Source organism: Pseudopipra pipra, chromosome 4 (genome assembly GCF_036250125.1).
Source record: "Pseudopipra pipra isolate bDixPip1 chromosome 4, bDixPip1.hap1, whole genome shotgun sequence".
NCBI lineage: Eukaryota > Metazoa > Chordata > Aves > Passeriformes > Pipridae > Pseudopipra > Pseudopipra pipra.
Genome location: NC_087552.1, coordinates 66,803,832 through 66,828,200, shown reverse-complemented (window position 1 = coordinate 66,828,200; position 24,369 = coordinate 66,803,832). Strand labels below are relative to the sequence as shown.

Sequence of the window (24,369 nt, the reverse complement as noted above, 5' to 3'; positions counted from 1 at the left end):
TTTAAACTAGGAGAACAGAGTTAGATAGCCAAACTGTTCTCTAGCCATGTAGAAGAAATTACTGTATTTGTGGGAAGCTGTTATGGGAAGAACTCACAGTGAAATTCTTTTTTCCTTCAGAACTCAAAGCCTCAGTGAGTCATCTGCCTCCTGCTTTCCCCCCAGCCCTCCTCCCCCCACCCTGAGAAAAATAGAAAAAGCCCTTATTTTTGTCCTTTGGCAAATACCACAGCTGTTGTGAAGAAGGTTGTAGTTCAGAACACCACTGATCCAAGTCTGTGAAGAGGCCAATTGAAGCACTGTCAGGGGCATGAGTGGATTTGTTGAATATCACATCTTCTGCTTTGAGGTAAAGCTAACCTTTCTAACAGTGATGGAAACAATACTGATAAGATGGAATACCATATTTCCAAATGTACACGGTACTAGATGATATCAAAGTGATTAAGTCCGGAAACTTCTCTGTCATGTTGGCACTATGCCTGCTGTGCCTCTGCTGCCAGGCTGTTTCCCCGTGGCTGCATGGCATCCCTGCTCCTTCAGTGGAGAACAGTTGTGTTCCTCCTCCTCTCTGCAGGCTGGTGGCTCCTCTGCTTAGCCAGGAGAAATGAATCCTAGAGAAATGAGAGGACTGCTGGGGGTAGAAGGATATCTTAGTGGGAGAGAAGGGTGTCACAGTGCTGCTGATGCCACCGGTGCGCTTGCACTCTGGGATTTGGCTCCCCAGCAAAATTGGGTTGGCAGGTGGCAAGAACTTAGTGACAAATCTGTTAATGACTGATGATGCACTAAATGCTGATCTAATGGGCTTATCATGCTACTTAACAATGACTTGTTAGTAGGAAACTCAGTGCTGGGCAATTGAACTGGGAGTTGGGTCTCTTCTTCTAAGTTGGAGATCATACTCCAAGGACTGTGGCACTTGATTGATGAGCTTTGTTTATTGAGACAAAGCCAAGCAGAAGGAATTTGCATCAGAGTCTTTGCTATGAAATCTGGCAAATAGAAGTATTTTTGCTTGAAACTCTTAATTTGGCAACATTACACAATTCCCTTCCTTCCTGGAGTGTTCTCTTCCGTTTTAGATAGCAAAGAACATACTAATTAGATGTTTCTATTTAATCTTTGTTTCTATGCCTATGCCATTTTTATCTTTCCAATCAACATACTGAGTAATTTGCCTGCCACATGTTACTCATCCCCTGTAATTTTTGTAGCTCTAAGGAGATGAAGTGCATGGCCTGGTGGAATTTTGCTCTAAACGTGATTGCTCGTTTGTGTTAATTGAGAAGGTATATGGAAGAAACACACCTGACATATGAATCAGGAGTTGTGAAGTGTCATTCTCACAGAAACAAAAGTTGTGGAAGAACTTTGTCTCCCACGCAGTCTTTACCAGTTGTAGCAGTGGCATTGAGCAGACTTCCTTTTTTTTTAGTTTCTTATTGTTGGGTTTTTAGGTTTTTGAGCAACTCACAGATAAAGACCAAATATTAACTTGGCCTGATGCTTGGCCATGAGTCCACATAAAAAGCAAATACAAACTTGATCTGTTCCTAATAGTTCCGTGTTAAGAAGATAAACTGTATCACTGTTCACTGTGTAACCTTTAGTCACCTAAGGGCCGATGTTTTTATGTTGTGTATTTCAGCAAGATTACCTAGAGAAAGAAGGGACTTTGTATTAGAATGAAAAGGGTTGATGGTAGTGTTCTGTAGAACAGCCAAAATAGCAAATGAATGGTGAGTCCTGGAGAATAGACTCCTTGTTGTTTCTGACTGAACAAATTTAATTTCCAGCCAAGTGGAATGAAAAATAAAGAAAAATTATACAGCATTCCAAAGGAGCAAAAAATGTGAACCTTGAGACTTCAAGGTATAAAGTACGTAGCAAGAACTCTTTCAAAAATTCTCCTGTCCTTTCTGGTGAAAGGCTTATTTTTTCACATTCAGTTAAACTATAACTGGTGCAGCCTTTGCACTTGTTATTCTTGACTGTACTGTGCCAGCTGCTGGTTCTCTGGTAGACTGCACAGGAGAGGAAGTGGCACTGGAGCAATGGATATGACCCACAATGAGTTTATGATTATGTTAATCTTTGCTAATCTGTGATGATGCCAAATTTAGAATTTTTTCATCAAATTCTGTAGACAAAATTGTTTTAATTGTTTTAATATGTAATGGGATAATTTTAGTTTGAAGTGTTGGGATTGTTAGGTTATGATCTGTTGGAGAATTAACTGACAGAAATTGAAAATTAACTCCATTATCTTGGAAATGTCTTTCATTAAAATGCTGGCTTGCTATTTAAAAATAAATTATTAGAATGCATGAAAGATTGTCACATGCTTTCTGGAAGAAGGGAAGGCTTTTTGGACAGTGTGCAATGCACTTGTAATGCTTTCTAGTACACCTCTAAAGCTGAGAGTTCGTTTTATGGCTGTGGATATAAATGTGTTACCAAAGTGCAGCTGTACTTTGATGGTAGTGTTCTGTAGAACAGCCAAAATAGCAAATGAATGGTGAGTCCTGGAGAATAAGACTCCTTGTTAGACTGTATTGCAGTAAAGCTGTACTCTGATATAGTTATTATGTGCAGTTTTTTAGAGGATGTTGTGTATCAGTCTGTATGGTTTCAAATACGAAATAAAATATCACAAATAGCATTAAATATTTTTAAAGTGTGCAGAAAGAGCACTTTTTCCTTGACGTTCAGCTTTTGCAGACCTTTTATTTTGTGGTGGCTGTAATGCACACAGCTGAATCAATGGATCTGTGACATGTACGATCTGTCCTTTGGCTTGGGTCTGGGTGAAATGCTGCTGTGTTCACTAGACAAAGATGTCAGCTTTGATTACTTAGGTTGAAACAGGACTAATGCCATTGACCCAAATTCCTGAATTTTCTTTGTGCAAGTGAAATCCAGCTTCAGCTCTTCTTTGTGTACAAGTGACTTGTATTTAGAATGCCTTAAGATTACCTAGGGTCTGTATAGCAGGAAGAGACTATGTAAATATTGTAAAAGCTTTTGCTGGAAATGTTGTATGGTCCGTATGAATTCTGTGTAGGAACAAAACTTGGAAATGAAAGAATGCTGTACAGAGTCCTTGGACATAATGACTATTAGTTCTAGGCAGTGCACAAAACATAAGATTTTGGAGGTGATGAAGAAGGAAGCCCTTCTGTCATAGTCAATTCATCTCTGTAAAGAGTCTGGCTGCACTGTTTTAAAAGAGCTTTTCAAGAAAACAGTACAACAAAGAATGGTGCACAAAGGCCATGTATTCTTTGTGGTTTATCCTGCCAAGAAGGAGGGTTGCTGAAGTTTGTAACATACACCATTTCTTGAAGAATTAAATATATATGTATTTTTATATATATGTGTGTGTGTGTGTGTGTGTTTCTTTTTTGTCTGTAATAAAGAAAAGTAAGTTTTGGAGGTGAAAAGTCACTGAGGCCAGGAATAGGAATAGCTGTGTGGAGTCAGATCTGAGGAGTGCTAGCTGAAAAGTGTAAGAACTGGGCACAGATACAGAATATTCTTCCAGCTGAAGAATTTGCAGCTCAGGGGCTTACTGGTGTCATTTTGAAGTACCAGAAGCTGAAATCTTGGGATCTGAGATGGATTTCTGTGTTTCCAGTTTCTCACTTGCTGTGCAGTAAGCAAGATGCACTGTGCCTTTTTTCTTTTTTTTCTGTTCTTTGTTTGTTTTTCTTTTTTTTCCTTTTGAATGCAACTCTACAGCTTTGGAGACATAGGTCAATGTCAGGCTAATCCTTGCTCTTAGAGTTCATTTAAACAAGATTGAAGGGGAATGAATTTTTTTCCTTTTGGTCATAATTCTGAAGCAAGTAGTGATTTCCGTGAAGAAATGATAATATAAAAGGCCAATGTCCAAATTGTCTTGTAGAAGAAGCATGTGATTATACATTTTCATGGTTAAGTGATATTAATTGACCGTTTCCTCTGATGTCCTCCAAATTAGAACTGTTTACTGCTCTCTTTCTGACCCAGTTTTGTGGTGCACATTTGTTTTAATTTTAAAATCTTTACTTAAAATCCCAACTACACGTGATGTGGTGTTCATAATTAAATTCAGCTTTTGTAGAAAGTAAGCGTGATCTTGGAGAGATTTTTCTTTCTGGTGCTCATTAAAAAACAAAACAAGATCCCATCAAAACTCAAAGGTAATATTTACCAAAGTGGTGAAATTCACAGTAGCCTTAAATGCTGGTTATTCTAAACCGTGCTCCTACCTGTTTCAGTCCTTTGATCTAGGGTTTTGTGAGGAAGGAGTGGCAAAATGCTTCCATTTTAGAACATCTTTTGGGAATGGATGAAGAAGTTTGTATCGTGATTTTAAGGGGAACAATCATTGGGATCAGAGTAAAGAATCCGTGTTTCTGGTACACCTACTCACTTGCATGAGGTTTTCAGCACCAGGAGCTTCAAAGCTGCTGGAGGTGGGGACAGTCCATTAGCAATACAGCCCAGTTGGGCCTTCTAATTCTATAAATTACACTTGCATGGTTATTAACTTATTCTGATATTCTGGTTCATAGTCAGAGTTTCCAAGTATGAGAACAGCAACCTCTGAGATGCTTCACTGCATAGTTCTTTCAAAACCCATACCACCTACTGTGTTGTACAGCAGTGAAGTATGGAGTGACCCTTTGCAGTTACACCGTGTCTTTAAATTGTATCACATAGTCTCTTTACGAGCAAAATAAAAGTAGAAAATGTTTGGTTTGTTTTGTTTTTCCAGGGTCTGGCAGAAGCTGAGCTTCCCCTTTGGTGCTGGCTGCAGCAGGTACATTTTCATAACTACAAGATTGCTGCAGTTCACCAGGAGAGGGACACGCAGGCTTGAAGGACTCTCAGATGACAGGACCAAATGCTTCCTCTAAAGCAGGGCTTGCTGCATTTCTTTAGGATTCAATTAGTAGCTTGTTATTGGGGTCAGCAAGAGAGATTATGAATTTACTCATTGCAGGGTTTTGCTGATAAACATTCAAAAGGACTTTCTCTATAAGCTTTATGTGGTTTTGTTGGTTTTAGTATCCTACGACAGGAATGCTTGAAAATGGCTTATATTCAGTAATATTTTCGTTGATTTGCATATGCATTCACACAAAATACTCTTTTAACTGGCATTGATAGTCTTGGGCCTAAGTTATCTTAGTCTTTTACAAGCACAGTATACAATGAACTGATGGATGTTGTATGTCTTGCCAGAAGGCTTCAGTACCAGAAAATGGTAGAAAATGGTGAACTTCAGTGTAGGCTGCTAAGGTGGGGTTTTCACCTTTCTTTATTTTTTTCCCTTGGACTCTTGATGTACTTGAAATCAATTTAAGTAAAATTGTAAGAGAACAGGAAAAAATATTTCCTAACAACAGACTTAACTTTAAATGGCAAGATGTCTGCTGGGTAAATGTAACTGCCAGATATGGACAGAATGGATATTTGTCTCCTTCTTATAAATTTCTGAAAGCCTTTATTTAGGTGTTGCTTTTACCAAAGTTCAGTGGTCTGCCAGCTTAAATGCTTAAAGCTGTTTTGACATCTAAGCAGAAGTTGTTTTGGAGTCCAACGATGCTTCCTAATTTATCTGTTATGAGTACCTTAGTGATAGAATTATATACAGTTCATCACAAACCAGCCTTGCAGTAAAACTGTTTGAACAGTAACATCTTGGAATCAAAAACATCTGCCAAGGAAATAAATCACTTGTGGAAAGTCCCACTTTCAGTGTATATGTATATTTGGGGAACTCCCTTTGTAGCTGTCTGCAGGAATGGGACTTTGGCAATCATGTTTGTACTTCTGCTCAGTTACGTGATTTTTTTTTTTTTTTTTAATCTATGTTCCAGTTTAAATTGTTCTCCAAGCACTGATGAAAGATTTAAGCTGATCACAGCCATAGCAGCATTTACAGTCTTTTTTACATGCACCTTGTATATGGGTAACAGGAACAATGAATGTGTCCATCTAATTTGAATAGTAAATGAAAGTAGAGTCTTGGTAATGTGACTGAATTTATTTTTAAAAATAAAAAGCACTCAAAAAAACCCACCCAACCAAGAAATCCAAAAACACAAAAAAAAAAAAAAGGAAAAAAAGCAGCAAAATACTTTAAAAACTTGCATTCTACTTTAAGTGTTACTTGTACCAGATTTTACAGGTGTGGTCTGACTGGCATAGACTTGACCCAGTTACCTTGCTGGGTGAAAGCTCCTTTACAGTTGCGGGGGGGGCCTTTTGATTCAGTAGAAATCCTTTAAACTTAACTTGAAAAACTATACATAAAAAAATTGCCAACATAGAAAATTATGCTGAAATAACTGTACTGATTTTAATTCAATCCTTGTTTTGTAGAACTATTCCATTTGGAAAAGACCTCTAAGATCATCAAGTCCAATGTCAACCTTGCACCAACACTGTGTTCACCACTAACCCATGTCCTCAAGTGTCACATCTACATGTAGTTAAATACCTTCAGGGATGATGACTCCCCTTTCCTGTGCAGCCTGTTCCAATGCCTGATAACCCTTTCTGTGAGGAAACTTTTTCTAATATACAATCTAAACCTCCTCTGGTGCAACTTGAGGCCATTTCCTCTTGTCCTATCACTTGTTACCAGGTAGAAGAGACTGACCCCCACCTGGCTACAGCCTCCTGTCAGATAGTTGCAGAGGGTGATAAGGTTCCCCCTGAGCCTCCTTTGCTCCAAGCTAAACAATCCCAGCTCCCTCCTCATAGGACTTTTGCTCCAGCCTCATTGTCCTTCTCTGGACATGCTCCAGGATCTCAATATCTTTCTAGTAGTGAGGGACCCTACAATATATTATTATAAAATCTTGCCGTATTTTTCAAGGTTAGCTGATATAAGAGAATCTGTTAAATTATAATGTTCTTATTCTGAGTTTGCAGAAGGTTCTTGTCTTCCAGCTATACGGTCTAATTTGCTTTTTTAGAAACTATGCATATACTGCAAATACTTTGTGCCTGTACATTGTTTTACAGGCGTTTGACAAACTGAACATGAACCATATCCCGAAATCAATGTTGTGATATCATCTTCTGGGGCGTGTGCCAAGCTCTTTGGTGACACAATCACGAAAAGTTCTGACTTTATTTTAACATTGATAGGCTCTTTCTCTGAGGTATGGCTTATTTATTGCAGACCACTGCTGCTGGGCTTATTTTGAAGTTCCAAGCCAGCGATATGTCTACGGATGTTCAGAGTTCAAGAGCCAGAGGGGTATAAGTAGCAATTTGGAAGCTTTTTGATCTGAATTGTTTCTTGGGTTTAGATTGAATATATATTGTCAAGACTTCAGCTACTTTTTCACTACACATAATAAAGAAGTAGAAATATTAGGACTTCTTCAGCTCTTCTGAAGTAAACTGAAGGAAGGAATGATAGTTGAATTTTAAGGAATAGGAATTCTTTTGGCATTGAAAGAGGATTCTTGGAAATTTTGGCCTCATTTCTGCCCTTTGTTGCAGATCTATTTTTTTTATATGATAATGCTGCAGTTCACCCAGCAGAAGTAATTCTGATGCGTAGTAATTTGCATTTTCACAAGATTGCCTTACTTAGTAGATGAAGGATTCAGGTGAGTGATTTGCACTTGCTCCTTTCCAATCTGCAGTTGTGAAGCATACAGTTGACAAATATATCATCTCTCAATACAGTGGATGTTTCCCCTGTGATCTATTTTGGACTAAACTACTTTGATAGAATTAATAAAATAATAAGACTTCTAATAATCTACTCCTGATCCAAGCTTGTTAAAGTCAGTGAAGGATTAACAGAATGTGACCTTCCTTAATGCCTTCCTATACTGTAGGCTTTTATGGAAATATATAATGTGTGAACCTTACATTATTTTCAGTGGAACATGACTACTGAGCTGACCTCTTGCTGCAGCTGAAAGAAAGTGGTTTTCATGCTCTTTTAATTTTTTTTGTTGCTTTTTTTCATTTCCCTGCCTCGCCTGTTGCTGTGCTCTTCCTGGGCTGCTTTTATTTGCAGTCCATTCTTGCAGTTTCCTGTAAATTTGTCAGCAAGAGGAAGCTCTTGCTGCAGAGACAGCTCAGCCCTGCAGTGAGACTGGTGAATTTATACCGGTATTTTACTGCTCTTGTGTTCCATTAACTAATGATAAGTAGGATTGCTTTCTTCTGCCAGCAAGAGCTGTTCCTAACAATGGCAGAGAGGATTGGCTGACTTCCTGGGACAGTGGCCCTGCTGGATTGAAATCCAAATATTGGTTCCAGATGCTTTGGTTGTTCCTTTTAAGGCTATCTGAGTGATGTCTTATAATGTTAAAGAAATGAAGCAACCCTTTGGAGTGGAATTCTCCCTAGGCTAGCTTGGTGCAAGGCTGCTCCTCATGACTAATTTTTGTGGGGACAAATGAAGGTTAGTGGTCTGAAAACCATATACCAAAGGTCCATGCATAACAAAATTTTGCTCTGTGAAGGATATATTTAATACTCTTTCACTTCTCTGACAGATGTATCAATCAAATCCATAAAGCTTTCATGTCTCTTCAGGCTTCTTGTTTGCAATTTTGAAATGCAATCCTTCTGATGAATGTTTGGTCTAGAAATTAAGCTAAATTTTCATTCTGCCGAAACTGTAAAGCATCTAAATTTGTGCTGTCCCTTGGTGGAACATCGGCCTGTGTATGTGAAATGGTTTCTATTTTGACTCTGGGACCATCTTGATAGTGTTGGAAATCACCAGAGAAGTCAAAATGGGATCTTGGAACTTGAAATGAAAAGTCCTGCCGCATTTGAGTGCTGAAATGAGGAAAGGAAGGGGACAGCATCAGAAAGGTTAGAGTGGAAAAGCAGTATTTCAGGAACATGTGTTGGATAAAGGAGACTTAATTTATTGAGGCCAAAGAGCATGGTACTATAAGTTGTAGAGTTTGGAGGGAAGATCCAAGACTTAGGTGTGTCACACCAGAACAGGGAAAGAGGAACTGAAGTTTTTTTTTTCCAGTGTTACATACACTCAAATGCTGTAATTTTGATTGTAGTTTTATTACTGAGGCAGAGATAAAGCTTTCAAAGATGCTAATGCAAGCCTAGAAGAGTATGCTTAGATAGAGAACTTAGAGAGGAAAAAATACTTTAAAGCAGTGTGTGTTAATAATTAAAGTCTAAGGGGGTAACTGATATTGCAGCAAATAAGGCTTCCCCTTCCTATAGAGCATGGCTGTGGAAGGAATGCAGATGGATGCCCTGTGGTGAGAGAACTGCTTTTCTAGCTGATACAGCCATGACCAGTACCTGAAATGTTATTTTCTTTTGTGCTTTGACTGTTGGGTAGTTTACGGAAAGAGATGATGTTGTATAGAGACTTCTTCTTCCTTCTATTTTAGGATACAGATTCACATCCATTTCCCTAAAAATACACGAAGTAAACTTTGCTTAACGTGCTTACACTTGTCCATCATTCAGAAACTTGCTAGTTGGTTTTGTCTTATTTGAACTTTCTCGCCTATGATGTTGTTTAATTCCAGACAAATCAGTGAAACACTTGAATCCTTTTTAGAACTCCATATGAAAATAAGTGTAAAAACAATGACATTTATTTATCATCAGTTGGTGATATTCATCCTGTAGAATTGTGCTTTGTGAGCCTCTGGAATTTGAATTTTATTGTCTTTTGTGGCAATGTATGGGCAAGACTTGCTCTAAAGCACATCTATGCCTCAAAGTCTTTCAAAATGACTGTTTTGATTTTTCTTGGGTTGAAGAGGGAAAGAACAAGCTCCAGCTATGGGGGAGAAAACATGAAATACTCGTCACAGTTCCGTGGTGCAGTGCAGGTACCTGAGGCACAAGCTCTTCAGAAGCACAGGCAGCGTTTCTGTCCTGTGCCTCTGCCGTTGTGAGAGCCTGAGAACCCTGTAAGAAAAGAGGACGAGTTTCTTTTTCTCCCATAGGAAAGGGGTTGATTGAAAGGTGAGTAGGAAGAAAGTGAGCGCTGGAAAATCCCCTCTGCTTTCTAGCTCGATGTCTGGCAGAGGTCTGAGGTATGCAGGAATTGATTTATAACCTCTTTGGGAAGCCGGGAAATCTGACAAAGATAGTGCTGCCCACTGACACTGGGGGAAACAGGAAGTAGCAAAGGAAACAAGTCATTGCCTCGGCGTCACTTTTGGCCACAGCTCAGTGCAGATGCACAAGCGGTTGGGGCAGGGTTTCTTTCCCTTTTGTGTGGACTGTACGGCAGCTTCGCCGGCACGTTCAGCCCGGCAGTACCCACGGCAGGGTGAAGCGCAGGGATGTTCCTGTCATGCCTGAGAGGGGTCACAAGTTATTAATGGCTTTGTCATCACAAAGGAAACAATCATTCGGTGAAACTGCCAGCAGGAAAACTATGTGTCGATCGGGCAAGGTCACCAGGTTAGTGCTTTCTGTGGCTTGTATTTCTGTCATCTTTTCTCTTTAAGGTAGAGAGCAGGCTACAACTAAGAGTAGAATATGGTCTCTGGGATAAAATACTTTTAAATCATGCAGAAAATTAAAGGATAAATAATTGGAGGGTGTTGGTTGAAAACTTTCGCTAGAAAACAAAAGCAAGTTGAAGCAAGTTAAACAGAGTAAACTTACTTAAAACAGTGTATCTCAGTCAGGCTTAGTTCTCTGTTCCCTTTGTCTTGTAAGATTTATTTGACTTCACAGTGTTTGTACTGTGCTATTAATCTTTCTGAGAAACTATTGTGAAAGGGGCTGTTAAGTATTAAGAAATGGAATGTGTAGCCAAAAAACTTGGAGAGATATGGAAGAGTATTTCAGAAGTACTGGAGAATAAGTGGACAAGAGACTTGAAAATTCTGCAGAAAGCAGCTTTGGGAACAGCTGGTAAATGTTTAGGTGGTTGAATCAGAGAACTCATTTTTGCTCAGAATCGATGAGAGCACTTAGGGGAAGCTTTCATTTTACGGTTTTGCAGTATGCAATGCTGCCTCGGTTTTGGTAAAGCATTTTGTGGAGACTTCAGTCTCCCTCTGCATAATAGGAGGAATACATTCAGCTCTATAAATTATGGGTTATATATGTCATGTTGTATGTAAGTTATATATTCAGAAGGAAACTAGCATCTGGCTTTGTTAGGTTTTACTTTCAAAACAGAATTTATAGACTAGGGGTTATGAGATACTACAGAGTTTTAAAAGTTCTCAGACACAACTGGTATAGAGGTAGTTGTTAAAACTTCAGGTTTAAAGCAGCTTTGGAGGCTGCTTTTTATTTTTTCCAGCATGACCAAACTGGGCTCCAGGACAGACCATAAATATTATTATAACAAGTGAGAACTTTTAATACAGCTTTTGGCAGCTGTAGTTTCAGAGATGAGGGTAATGTTTTTTTCACGCCTATATACTGCAAGATGTGGAGATGATCATATCTGCCATGTGTTCTGCTGAAGTTAAGCAAGAACTGAGGACTTGTGGCTTTTCCAGATGCAATCCTTAATTGAATCAGCTTGTATTTGCTTTAATTGGGCTAAATGCCAATAGCTCTTAAGGCCAAGAGGGATAAGTGCTCTTCTATAATGTAATCCAGATTTTAATGTGGCAGAATTTTACTTTTACTCATGGAAGGACTTTTAGCCTGTAAAATTATGCCCTATCCTCCAATCTCGCTATTCTAACTGAGAGGATATGTTAAAATTGCCTCACAGATGTGAATGCATCTGGTTCCTAGGTGAGTGGGAAGAAGAATAATGTGTGTGGCTATTTACTAGAAGCTTTCAACCGAATACTGCATGGGTGATGTTGCCTTTTGTTTGTAGCAGAGGACCACTGTCAGAGACAGCTTTGTCTTAGCTCTAGTTGCACATTGTGGGCCCTTCCTGGTAACTTCCTTGTCAGCTCCATGGAAGAGACTCTGCTTATGCACCAGGAGTGAAAATGTGTGCTGGGATCTTTGGCTTGTAGTGCAAGAATATAACTGCATCAGAAACAACTTGGAAATATCTTTCTATTCTCAATGATGCCAAAGTTAACAGGCTCTGCAGTGACTTCAGTGCTTGCTATTGTGCATACCTGGTAATGCAACATTTATCTGTTCATCAGGTAATGTATTTAAAAAATTATAAGAGGAATATCAAGAACAGAAGGAACCGATTCAGTGAGCTAAAGACTGTAGATGCTAAATCTTTAAGAGCTTCCATTTTTCCTTCCTCTCTCCCACCCCTGCAATGAAGATCCTGAAGTGATATAGTTTTGACAGCTTTCTCCCAGCAGCATGATGCAAAACAGCGTCATCCGTCCTTACAGAGTTGTTTTCTGCAGTCAAGAAAAGAAGAAAAATCTGCCTGGGACTAGATTTCAAGTACTTAAATGGATTTTAGAAGCCTAACTCAAAGATTTCAACTCCGAATACGAAAGTCCTCCCTAAGGTGTCTGCAGTGTGCCAGCAAATGAAAGTGCTTGAGGAGCTAAAGATATGATGGGGAGTGCTATAAGCCACAATGAAATCCAGATAATAGGCTTAGCAGCTTCTAAATCTCTTGAAAAGCCTGGTGTATTAGGTGGGCTCTTTAGCTCAAGTAATGTGTACTTGGTTGCATGGAGTTCAGCCATGTCTCCTTTTATTCAGTTAGCTGGATTGGAGAAGTTCTAAGTTTTGCTCTCTATTCTCAGGACTGTTTTATTGTAAGTAGTCAGAAGAAAGAAATGAATGTAGATAGAGGAAGCAGAACCTGATACTCTGCTGTCCTTTCCCCTCAGTTAAATCCTGTAGTCATCACACTGTAGAAGTGGCTTTATTTTTTTTTCCCCTCTGCTTGCTCCTCTGCTTCTGTGATTTATTTTATTTTTTATTTTTATTTTTATTTTTTTTCCTGTCTGCCTGAAATTCTGGCTTTTCAGGTGGGGAAGAAAATGTCTATCCAGGCATGCTTTAGTGAGTAGTCTGACTGGTGTACTCCTGTACAGAAGGCCAGCATGACCTAGACAAATATTTCTGTTTTCCGTATTTACCTAGGGTGTCACACACTTGTTCCCGGTGTTTGACTTTGGCTTCCTAGAAATTTCAGCTTACTGGTTGTTTTGGGTAACCTCTCTGAAACATTTAACTCTGCCTCTTCTGATAGCTTTTTAACCTAAGTACACTGAAGCAGTTTTACACCATACTCTATGTACTTAAGTCCTTTCTTGTTCTGGTCTTTGTAGTAAAGGCACACAGGATTTCAAGAACCATGATGAACTTGAAACTGTTGGATGGCATTGAGACTAAAGTTAGAGTTAGTTCAAGAAAAATGGCATCAGAGTGTATTTATCTGAATGAAAAGATTCCACTTTCACTTAATCTTTTCTCTGAACAGAACTAGAAACAGACTGAAATAATCATAAATTAATTTTTAATGTTTGAATGTTGATGAGCACATCTTAAAAGAAGAATTTGGCCTAGGACTTCCCTTTGCATTCCTTATTTCAAGGAAATTACTCTTAGCAGTACTGTGGTGTCAGCAGCCAGCTGGGTAACACTCTCCATTTCCCTCACTTAGACTTTTCTGCAAGATGTGGAGTAACAATTTGAAGGATTTGCTGGGGGGGGTGTTACCTTATGCTGCTATTCTTTGTTTTACTACTATTCTTAAAAGCTTTAAGTATGTGAGTAGCCCCTTCTCGGACCTGTTAATACATTGCTGGTGCTAGACATTTCACTGTGGGGGAGGAAGAGGAAGGAACAACTCAGCTTGGAAAGATCTCAGTCATTTAATAAGAACACGGAGGAAGCAGCAGAAGGAAGGATACAGCTGAATACAACAAAAGTAACTTAGCTTTTGGTGAGGAGGAAAGTCATGGGGGAAAATTTGGAAACCATGATGCCTTAATGTGTCTGCTGTGAAAGCCTTTCTAGGGCCTTGGGTCCTGCCTCCTCTGGTTGTGCCTGCTTCATAGCACTGGGCACCAAAACCTAATTTTTGTGATTAAGTTTTTTAGGCTGCCTGAAGAATTTAGTTTAGTTTAAATTCTCCTGGTAGAAATTACTAGGAACTTCTACCCTTTCCCACACACACATCACCAGCAAGGGCAAGCAGTTAGATCTGAATCCTATGCTGATCCACCTAAAGATCCGTTGACGTGCGTTTCTCTAACACATATTCAATGGATGTGTGCTCTGCTGTTGCACTTAATCCCTCAAAAAAACTGCAACACTTCCTTGTTCTTTTCAGTATAGGAACTTCAGTTGCCATCTTAGGCTGGAGGGAAAAGTGCTTGGGCAGGGCGTTGTGCTGAGGCTCTTGGATTCTGTGCTGAGCCTCACTGTTGACCTCCCTTACTGTCCTTTTTGGGTAAAGGAGAAGCAAACAAGATCCGTTAGATTTCAGTCCTCCACTGAAAGCTTATCAGTTCTAAACCATCATTCCTTGATCAGAAATTAATTAACTGGAACTTCATTAGTTTGCCTTTTACCAGCAAAGGTCTCTAGCCCTACACCTGAGGATAAAAGACCCTTTTATGTCTAGGTCAAAATTCCCATTCAGTCCATGCATGATTTCTTTTCTCTATTACCCAGTAGGATTTTTAGCCTAGTTCTGTCACCATTTGAAGAAAGAGAGGGCTCATAGTTATATATCAGAAAAAGCTGCTACCTAAGAAACTAATCTTTTTGGTTTAAGATGACAGCAGAAAGAGTGGTAACTGCAAAGGAGCTTGGAGCATGGCATTAATGATTGGTATATAAATTAAATGGAAGCCTGCAGCAATCTGAGATGAACTTCATTTGCACAGGACATTGTGGCATATAATATCTGGTATGAGATTATATACTAATCTTTTCATTCAGAATAAAACATGTAAATATCAGGAGTAGGTAGTATTAGATACTTCAGTTATTAAACTTGGGCTTGAGTCCCTCATTGTACAGAAAATGACATTGTATTTACATGTGTGGTGTAGCACTGGGAGAAGAAACCAATTTTCTTTCTAGTCACCTGCCTGATTAAGTCTGGCAGTGTTATCTGGAGCGTTTTTAACACAGAAATACTTAAATAACGTTTACTAAGCACTCTTCCATTTTTTCAACTACTGTCAGTCACTCCTGAGAGCTGTACAAAAATAAATCGGGACTTTTTGCACCACAGTTTTTTATACATTGCGAGGTTCCTGGAATCTTTGAACACCCGTCTGTGCTACATTCTTGAGTGCTGAACCACGTTAGTTGTTTGGAAAGCTTGTTTAAGGAAACAAGCTTTGTTTCTCAGTACTCACTCTTTAAAGTAAAATAGAAGTTTTAAACTGCTTTTAACTATTCAAAATTGCAGAATGATGGCCTCGCAGGAGCAGGTCTGGCCAGTCCCAATGAAGGCAATTGGAGCACAAAACCTTCTGACAATGCCTGGAGGAGTGACCAAATCGGGGTATCTTCATAAAAAAGGAGGCACCCAGCTGCAGATCTTGAAGTGTAAGTCGAATGAGTATTAACTAAATTAGGTGTTTTAAATGCTTGCCTCTGGGGCCTCTAACACATATCATGTTAGCAGACTCTTTATTGAAGCTGTTCTTCCACTTACTTTGTACTGGAATACAGTTTTACCTGAATATATGTATGAAAGACCCCTACTGAAAGATTTCTCCTTTAATTGTTTTGGAACTGTAAATCTTAAATAACAAATGTTGTCATTTATTTTGCTTGTTTAAATTTCTTGTCAAGTCCTTCACAAGTAAGATTTTTCAAGACAGATTCCTAGGATAAGTATCAATTTCAAATACTCTTTTCTAAAAGAAATTAGTACTCAGCTTTTTTTTTCCAGTTGGTTAATCTGTACTGGAAAAATATCCCAACTCCTGTTGCTGTTGTGAAATGGAAATTTTCTCACTGCCAACATTGGGCTGCACTTAAAACCAGTAATTTCTTTTGAAATCAGAGTCTGTTTACATGGAGAAAACTTCAGGTTTTGGCTTTATTTGTGTGCTATTCATATGCTATTCCTGTTTATATTGAAGCTATACATATATAGTTAAGGACAAAGATTACTGCCTTTGATATAGGAAGGAGTCTTGGCCCCTTTCAAAAAAGAAAATAGAACATCATTTTATTGGCAGCATTATGTACTTAAGGTGAAAGAAGAGATACCATCATGTTTTTGGGATGGATGTAAATAAGTATTTGTAGCCTGTAGCTACCTTCCCCCTATTGTTTATCCTGCTAGTAAAGGAGCACAGGTGGAGGTCAGACCTGCAGTCTCTGAGGCTGCTTTTGAAGTTTTCAGATCAGCTGCCTCTCAAAAGAGGGAATCAAATGCTCCTGAAACTCTGTGAATAGACAGCTTTACCATGTGATTGATCATCAGCAAGCTGTCCCTTAACTAGTTCGTGCTCATTTATAATGATTAATAAGGTTACTAGAATCTTAAGCAATAATTTTACCCAAGATCTAGTTATTGTACTGCCCTTGGATTCATGTTTTGTTCACTTTTTATCTCTTCAGGGCCATTGAGATTTGTGATTATCCACGAGGGATGTATCTACTATTTTAAAAGCAGCACATCTGCATCTCCCCAGGGTGCCTTTTCTTTGAAAGGTTACAACAGGTGAGTGCCAAAAACTTGTTTAACACCCGAACTCCTTGTAGTTAATGCAAGAGACTATGGGCTTAATTTCCAACTAAGTCAAACACAGCTACATCTGTTCTTTGGGTTAAGCATTTATCTTGGATTCCAAGAGAAGTATTCCTTTCAAATTGTGTATATGACATTTCCAGTGCTTGGCAAGTGGGTAGCCTTCATGTTCTGTAATTTGACCAGTAAAGCTGTATGAATTGCAATGGGCTTACTCTTGTTATTGACTTAATGCTTGTGCAGATAGATGTGGATTCTTTCAGACAAATGATCTTTGTTCTGTAGGGATTTCGATGATCATCACAAAACTAGAAAGGAATCAGAAAGGAAAATTTATGGAGTTACTGATTCAGCAACTCTAGTGTCAAAACTGTTTGAACTACAGAGTGATAAATAAGAGAACGCACATGCAGGATGTCTTAGTCGTTTTGCTACGTTTTAAATCTTAATATTTGCTTTGCAAGTTGAAGATGAAAATATATGGCTTTCAGGTTAGCCAGTCCTGTCAGAGTCTGAGTGCAGCAGACCTACAAGGCCTACTAATGGAAGTCCAATCCAACCTTAGGAAATTGCTAAGAAAGGTTTAATGAGAGAGGGAATGTAGAGAAATATCAGTGCAATTTTGTTGGTTTTGCATATGTTATTATTGTACTGTATAATGTTCTCAGACTTCTGGAATAAGGAATTATCTTTTCTTAGACTATGACAGCTTTTCTAACTGAGCACAACAGTGGCATATTTTAGGGGAATGCACTTGTAAACATTGTAGCTAATTAAAAACTCAAGATTAATTTGTAGAAGAAACCCATGGTGTAATGTGGTTGTGACACTAACTCTTGTAATCCACATTAATATGAAAAACACCACGGAATTTGTAAATACTAGAGACTGTGTTATTGCTTTTTATATATCTGCACTCTAGCAACCTCGTGGAGACCTTGGTTGGAATAGGGACCAGGCCTCAGTATTATGCCCAGAGGGAAACATTATTGAAAAAGAATTTGAAATGAAAGAATTATTCAACTGGGTAGTTGCATGAAGGGGTTTTTATTTTTTTTTTCCCAGAGGAATCTCAAATGAGGAAATTCTGTATACACACAAAAAAAGAAAGAAGTTGAGTTATGCTTGTTTTAAAATAGTAAAAAAAGTGCAAGAAAGTGTTTATGAGGGAAAAGTGACAAAATTAAGTTAACTTTTAATATTAGTTTTCCTAATTTTCCTTTTTTCATGGGAAGCGTATGTTTTGATTTGTCCTCTGAAATAGTGCCTTTCTGAAAGAAGGACCACAAGCACCCTAAATACTTCTTACTGTGTGTGACACTTGTGAATTAATGCAGTTCACTAAAACTCTTGAACACGTCAAAGCATCCGTTCATCATTCTGGCTGGCGGTTGAATGAGTGCTCTTCCTCCTGTCAGAGCTCTTGCATTGTCCTTTCTGCCACTTAAATGGAGAAGTACTACCAATGCACATATGGGGATTTCTGTGGTGTTTTCCTGGGCTTGGGGGTTATTTTTCATCAGGCCAAACTGGCCAGTGTAACTGCTTTCTGTCAGAGCTTTCTGACTCGCTCAGCAGCATTAACTTTATAGATTAAGGTGTTTCTGTATCGGTCGTTGTGTTTCTCAGGGTTATGCGGGCAGCTGAGGAGACAACATCAAGTAATGTGTTTCCTTTCAAGTTGGTTCACATAAGCAAGAAGCACAGGACGTGGTTTTTTTCAGCTTCTTCTGAAGATGAAAGAAAGGTAACTTTCTTCTTCTTTCACAATATAATTTTCCTTGAAGTGGAAAGCAAATCTTGGACTTCCCTAAAATCTAAATGAACTGGAAATGCAGCTGTCGCTGAAATTTGTATACCTAGTTCTTTGGACTCCTCTGAAAATCATGTCTGAAGTTTTAACTACTAAGTTGGTGTTAGTTCAACTTGTAATTTAGGGAATGGCTGTAAGTGTCATACTAGATAGCATATGTTTCTCCATATTCCATAAATATTTCATATTTATTTTTAGCCAAGGAACAAATATTTATATGTTTAAACCTTTGATAAAGTATGAAAACTGTTCAGTTAAATCTCTTGCCCATAAACTTACTACAAATAGGTACCTGGTTTTGGAAATAACAGCTTGAAACTTGAAAACTGAAAATTTAATATTTCAGTATGTTCTTACAACATTTTAGGCAGTCAAAACATTTGACTGAGTCCTTTCAATATAAAGTCATGGATATATACTACTTCAGTGTGTGTTCCCTGCACAGCTGCTCTGTTCTTACAGAGGACAGATACATCTGTGTTTAACGATTTGAAGATGGTTGTGTTGAATCATGTATTTTTATTTTTGTTTAGAATTGGATGCTGTCCTTGAGGAGAGAAATTGATCACTACCATGAGAAGAAAGAAACAATAACAGAATTCAGGTATAAGCCCTTAATCTTTATTAGGTTTTTATCACTTTTGCACTAGCTCTTGACAGTGGTGCTTTAGGCTTTTCGCACCTACAAGTAACTTGCTGTTGAATAAGAACAGGTGCAGTAAGACCCAAGAAAGAAGGCCCTTCCTAATTCATACTTTAAAGAACACCAAGACAAAAATAAATCTTTTTACTAAGAGAACTTTAAATGTCAGCTTTGTGTAATACAATCTTTTTAAAAGACAGCGGCAACATATAAGACTGTTAATTGGGGAAATAGGAACAGATGGCTTCTGCTTTTCCAACATTCTTTTCCAGTGCTAGAACCCTGCTAAACAGAAGATACTCTGTCTTTTTTTTTTTGCAGTGACTCTGGTTCCGATGCAGACAGTTTCTATGGCTCAGTAGAACGTCCCATTGATATCAAGTATTCTCATCATTCAGCAGATAATGAAGGTGACAAATCAGACACTGATAAATAAGACTTCTTTATTTGTTTCTTTATGTCTTCTGGATTCTGCAGGAATTATTCCCGTAACTTAAGCAAACTGTTCCATTTTGCAACTGGTTTTTTTTACAAGGTGTATAGCTGTTGTAGTTTTAAATCAGAAGCAGATATTCTGTTAGTGAAAATAAAGAAATTCAGATCTTTCAAGGAGGTTAGTTAGAAGTGAGGACATGACAGAGAGCCTGTCTGGAAGGCACTCACAACATATTTCAGCAACTGACTTCTAGTCAAGAAATATATTAGTAAAATCCAATATGAGAAACCTTGCCTCAGGGTTCAACAGAAATCCTTTACTAGGCCTTTTCTCATCTTCCCTTTCAGATTTCTAAGGGCAGGGTTGATGGGAGTGAGTACTCTCATTTCCTGAAGGGAAATTCCTGACTATTTTTCTTGACTAAGACAAAAAGGCAGGACTGAGTCTTGTTAGGAAATCCGGTTCAATTGCTGCAAAGCAGAGGAAAACCAACTCATCAGCATTTCATGTGGGATTGTAGTTTAGTCCTTCTGTGTTTATGGGAGGGAAGGTTTGTGTGCAAGATGAATTATGGTAAGAGGCCTAGTAGGAGTTTAAATTAGGAAAATTATCTGATAAAAATCAGTTCTTCTATTCTTACGTTTTTCTCTTTTTAGTGCATTCCTCTCATACTGTTTTTGAGACTCCTCTTATAATCAATAAGAAAGTATGCCTAGAAGTAACATGTTTTTCTTGTCTTGATTATTCTGATTTACAATTAGAGGCAACATTGAAACCACTTAAGCCATTTGTTGTGGTGCATTTTTTTTTGTTGCCAGAGCAAGGCACAGAGTTAATTGCAGATCACTAGGCTTGCTTAGGCTTCCATATTGCAAAATCATAAATGTTTCTGTGTTAGGGTTAAGTTTTGGGGATTATATTTTTTCCAAGTGGTTTTGCCAATGCATCCATGCAGTTGTGTCTCTGCAACTGATTAGAATTTTTCTCAGGAAGGCTATAGCACTAGACTTTTTAACTTAAAAGTTGGGAAAAAATTTCGTATTTAGTGTACTTCATCTCCCCCTGTTGTAAGTGATGGCTTTCTTAATTGACATTAAAATTTCAGGAAACACCTATTCTAGATAGCAGAGAGGTGGGCCAAAATTATTAATTGTTTTTTTTACCTCTTTAAAAAAAATGCTGAAAAAATATTTGTTTATTAAAGAGCCCTAAGTAGTTGATACTCTTTCTTGGTTCCAGGACTACTTATCAGAGTCTCACACACTTATTTTTATCTGCAGATTACGACCAGGAGGAAGAGGATGAGTCCTACTTGCAGCCAGATACTTGTGACATAGTGAAAGATGGTATGTGATTTCTTTGATTCCCTTTATGAAAGGCCTCCAGTGAAGGCAATATTCACATGGAATGCCAGGTTATTTTGCTTTGGTCATAACTAAAACATTGCAAGTGGTAAAATAACTGAAGTAATGCACGCGTATCTAATCTTGAGAGGTATTTAGGGTCAGAAGTTTATAGTAACAGCAGTAACCACTTACAGAAAGTAGAACATGCTTGCAGGCCTCCTGCCCTGGATGACCTCCATCTGGCCATCAGTCTGGAGCAGGACTAATGCTTTTAATGTAGTCTGTTTTTTCTTTATTTTTAGCAAAGAGAAAAGCCTTTGCTAAGTCATCACAAGCCATGCCTGAATAAAAATAGCAGGAGTTTACTGCCTATAACATGAAGAACTATGCTGAAAGTTAAATGCTTATCCAGCCTTTTGGGTACTGTCAGACCAGATGCCAGTGAAATACCATAAATCACATGGAAAATTAATGTGAAAAGTGTTGTTTGTTGACATACTGTATTTCCCCTCAGAGTGTCATGCTTTTGGATGTCTTCTTTCTGCAGATATGGTGCTGCCCCCAGCATACCCACCTCCACCCGTTCCTCATGTCAGAAAAGCTGCCTACCCAGAAGCAAGGGCAAATTCCTATGCTGGCAAACCTACAGCACCAGCACCACCACCACCTCCTAAGAGGAGCTTACCTGATATCAAACTAGAGGATCCTGTAACCACGAGAGAGCCGCAGTTGCAGTGCCGAGCTGAACCTAATCTAAAGGTTCAGTCCTCCAGCCGGAGACTAAGTGAACAGTTGCCCCCTGTGCCCCCTTTGCCTGTTTTCAAGAAGCCTGTGTGTGTCAAAGAATCTCACCCATTGCCTCCAGACCCTCTGCCTCCAGCCCAAGTTCTTCCTCTTCCAGAAGGATGTGAGAAGCTAAAAAATTTAAACCTTTCACAGCGAACTCCTCCTCCACTACCAGCCAATAAACCCAAGCTGTCACAGCTCACTGAAAAACCAGTGGAGCTGAAAGTGCCAAGAGAACATGGTAAACCTGGACTGTTTGTGCCACCAGTGCTCCCAAAGCCACCTGTGCCAAGCCACCAGCCCCCTGGAATCAAGCCTAGAGCAGAGAAGTCTTCATGTCCCCAGTTACAGTAAGTGTGAAAACACAATGCACTATTATGTTTTTCCATTGTGTATTAGTTAACTAGTAGACAGACATATTTCTCAGATTCATAGTGATACCTGTTTCTCTTCCCTGCACCATCCCTCTATTCCTCAGTGTTGTGCTTTTATTGCCTGTGTTTGTTATTTGAAAATTCTGTAATGAATTTAGTTTCAGAAATAGTTCAGAAAGAAATAGTAGATAAACCAAAAAAAATAATTATACCAAAATTTTATAGTTCATTTGTTTTCAGGTGACTCTCAAAGCCTTAATAGCCTTTGATTGCAGTGAATAAGAAGACTTTATGTCAGAACCTCAAGGAACTACAGAAACAATTTTAGGCTTCTGTGGTGATAGGAAATGTGTTCCATTTTATATTAAGATCAACTTCAGTAAGGGATGTGGAACTAGTTATGGTGGTGAATCAGATGAAAATATTTTTGTCCATGGGATCATTCAGCAGCTCTGAAGAACAAATAATACACTCTTTAAAGACAAAATACAAGGAAGACACTGACAGACTGGAGTGAGTCCCATGTCAGGCCACCAAGATATTTGGGCTATAGCATATGAGTGAGGAGAGGCTGAGAGAACTGGATTCATTCAACCTTTAGGAAGACCAATGAGAGATGACTGGTACCTGCTACTACTTAGTGGGTGGGTATGGCAAGACAGAGCAAGACCTCCTAGGTCTGCAGTGTTTTGGGATTAGAGGCAACAGGCAGAAGTCACAATTTGGGAAATTACAGGTAGGTATTAGGAAAAACTTTTTACCATGTGGATGGTGAAACACCAGAACCAGGTAGCTGTGGAATCTCCATCCTTGGAGATACTCAAAACTTGATTGGTTATAGCTTCCTGAGCTAACTGATCTGGTTGCACCTCTTTTGTGCAGGAGCTTGGACTAAATGACCTCTAGAGGTCTCTTCATACCTAAATTAATCTATGATTACTCAAATTATTTTGCCTTCCAGCTCTGGGGCCCCCATCACAAGAAAGGTGTGTTGGCCTGTTGAAAGTGGTCCAGAGGAGGCCACTAAGTTGATTGGAGGGCTGGAGCACCTCTCCTGTGAAGACAGGCTTGGGGGAGTTGGGGTTGTTCAGCCTGGAGAAGAGGAGGCTCCAGGGAGACCTTCCAGCACCTTCCAGTACCTAAAGGGGCTACAAGAGAGCTGGAGAGGGATTTTTCACAAGGGCATGTAGTGATAGGACAAGGGGGTAGGGCTTTAAACTGAAAGAGGGAAGGTGTAAGTTTAGATTAGATATTAGCAATTAATTTTTTTACTGTGAGGGTGGTGAGCTGTTGGAAGAGGTTGTCCAGATAAGTTTTGGAGCATGGAAGTGTTCAAGGTCGGGTTGGATGGGGCTCTGAGCAACCTGGTTGAGTGGAAGGGGGGTCAGAATGAGATGATCCTTAAGTTCCCCTTCCAACCCAAACCGTTCTATGATCTGGGGGCTAAACTGAAATTTCTGTTCTAGTTTTACTATCCCTTCAGTGTTTTGTGTAAATTTGTTCTGTTTTCCTGATGACATATCCTTCAGTTTTCGTTCTGTTTCTTCCAGGAGATCACCACCAGATGGACAGAGTTTTAGAAGCTTTTCATTTGAAAAACCAGCACTACCCTCCAAGCCAAGCCAACCTGATGATGATAACTCTGATGATGACTATGAAAAAGTAAGATTAAACAGATGATCCATTCTCAAAGAATATTTTTCCTTGCTCATGTATACTTTTGGCAATTGTTTTAAATACATTATTCCAGGAAAAGAATAGCTTCCTGAAAGTACAGTGCTGCGTAATTTTTTTTTTTTTTTAATTTCTTTTTGAGCCTCTTTGAGAATGCCTTGATAAGTTCTGGATTTTAATACTGGATATAAAGGAGAAAAAAGCATAAAGTGTTGATTAAATCACCATTAATAATTTCAGATAGTGATGGCTGTAACTTATTTGCAAAACATGTTGCTCACGTTTTGAGTTGTCATTGACTTACAGTGATTTTATTTTCTTCCTGTTTTTTACAGGTCGGGCTGCCTGCTTCAATATTTCTTAATACCTCTGAATCCTTCGAAGTTGAAAGGTAAAAATGTGACTTTTAAAATAGTTACTTGGAAGTCCTACCAAAACCTGTACTGAGCAGTAGTCCAAAGATAATTTTGATAGGTACGACTTGTGTTTAAAAACACACTACAAGTATTTAATATGGAAATCCCTTCTTAGGGAAGTTAGTTCAGTGCTCATGTATCAATTGATAGATGAGAATGCAACGTGATTTTGCTCCATTTGGGGAAGGTTGTTTTGCCAGGAAAGTAGATGAGACCAGAAAGCCAGATCTTCTGTGCTGCACTGCTGGTTTGGATGTTAGAACAGTGACATTCTTTCAGTG

The 24,369-nt window shown here is 38.8% G+C and overlaps 1 protein-coding gene across 3 annotated transcripts in view; it reads left to right on the top strand.

The window, feature by feature from the left end:
• Nucleotides 1-24,369, top strand: part of SH3BP2 (SH3 domain binding protein 2) — a 35,718-nt gene that overhangs the window by 8,828 nt on the left and 2,521 nt on the right. Inside the window, exons 1-10 of one of the 3 annotated variants that reach the window (XM_064653382.1) lie at nucleotides 8,782-10,431; nucleotides 15,305-15,444; nucleotides 16,471-16,573; nucleotides 18,230-18,347; nucleotides 18,947-19,017; nucleotides 19,378-19,466; nucleotides 20,773-20,838; nucleotides 21,386-21,974; nucleotides 23,552-23,660; nucleotides 24,008-24,063. In XM_064653382.1, the coding sequence (XP_064509452.1) occupies nucleotides 10,322-10,431; nucleotides 15,305-15,444; nucleotides 16,471-16,573; nucleotides 18,230-18,347; nucleotides 18,947-19,017; nucleotides 19,378-19,466; nucleotides 20,773-20,838; nucleotides 21,386-21,974; nucleotides 23,552-23,660; nucleotides 24,008-24,063 (1,451 nt within the window). In that variant the 5' untranslated portion in view covers nucleotides 8,782-10,321. Of the gene's footprint in view, nucleotides 1-8,781; nucleotides 10,432-15,304; nucleotides 15,445-16,470; nucleotides 16,574-18,229; nucleotides 18,348-18,946; nucleotides 19,018-19,377; nucleotides 19,467-20,772; nucleotides 20,839-21,385; nucleotides 21,975-23,548; nucleotides 23,661-24,007; nucleotides 24,064-24,369 lie in introns of those variants that run through there. The other 2 variants (XM_064653381.1, XM_064653383.1) reach the window with 2 other exon arrangements.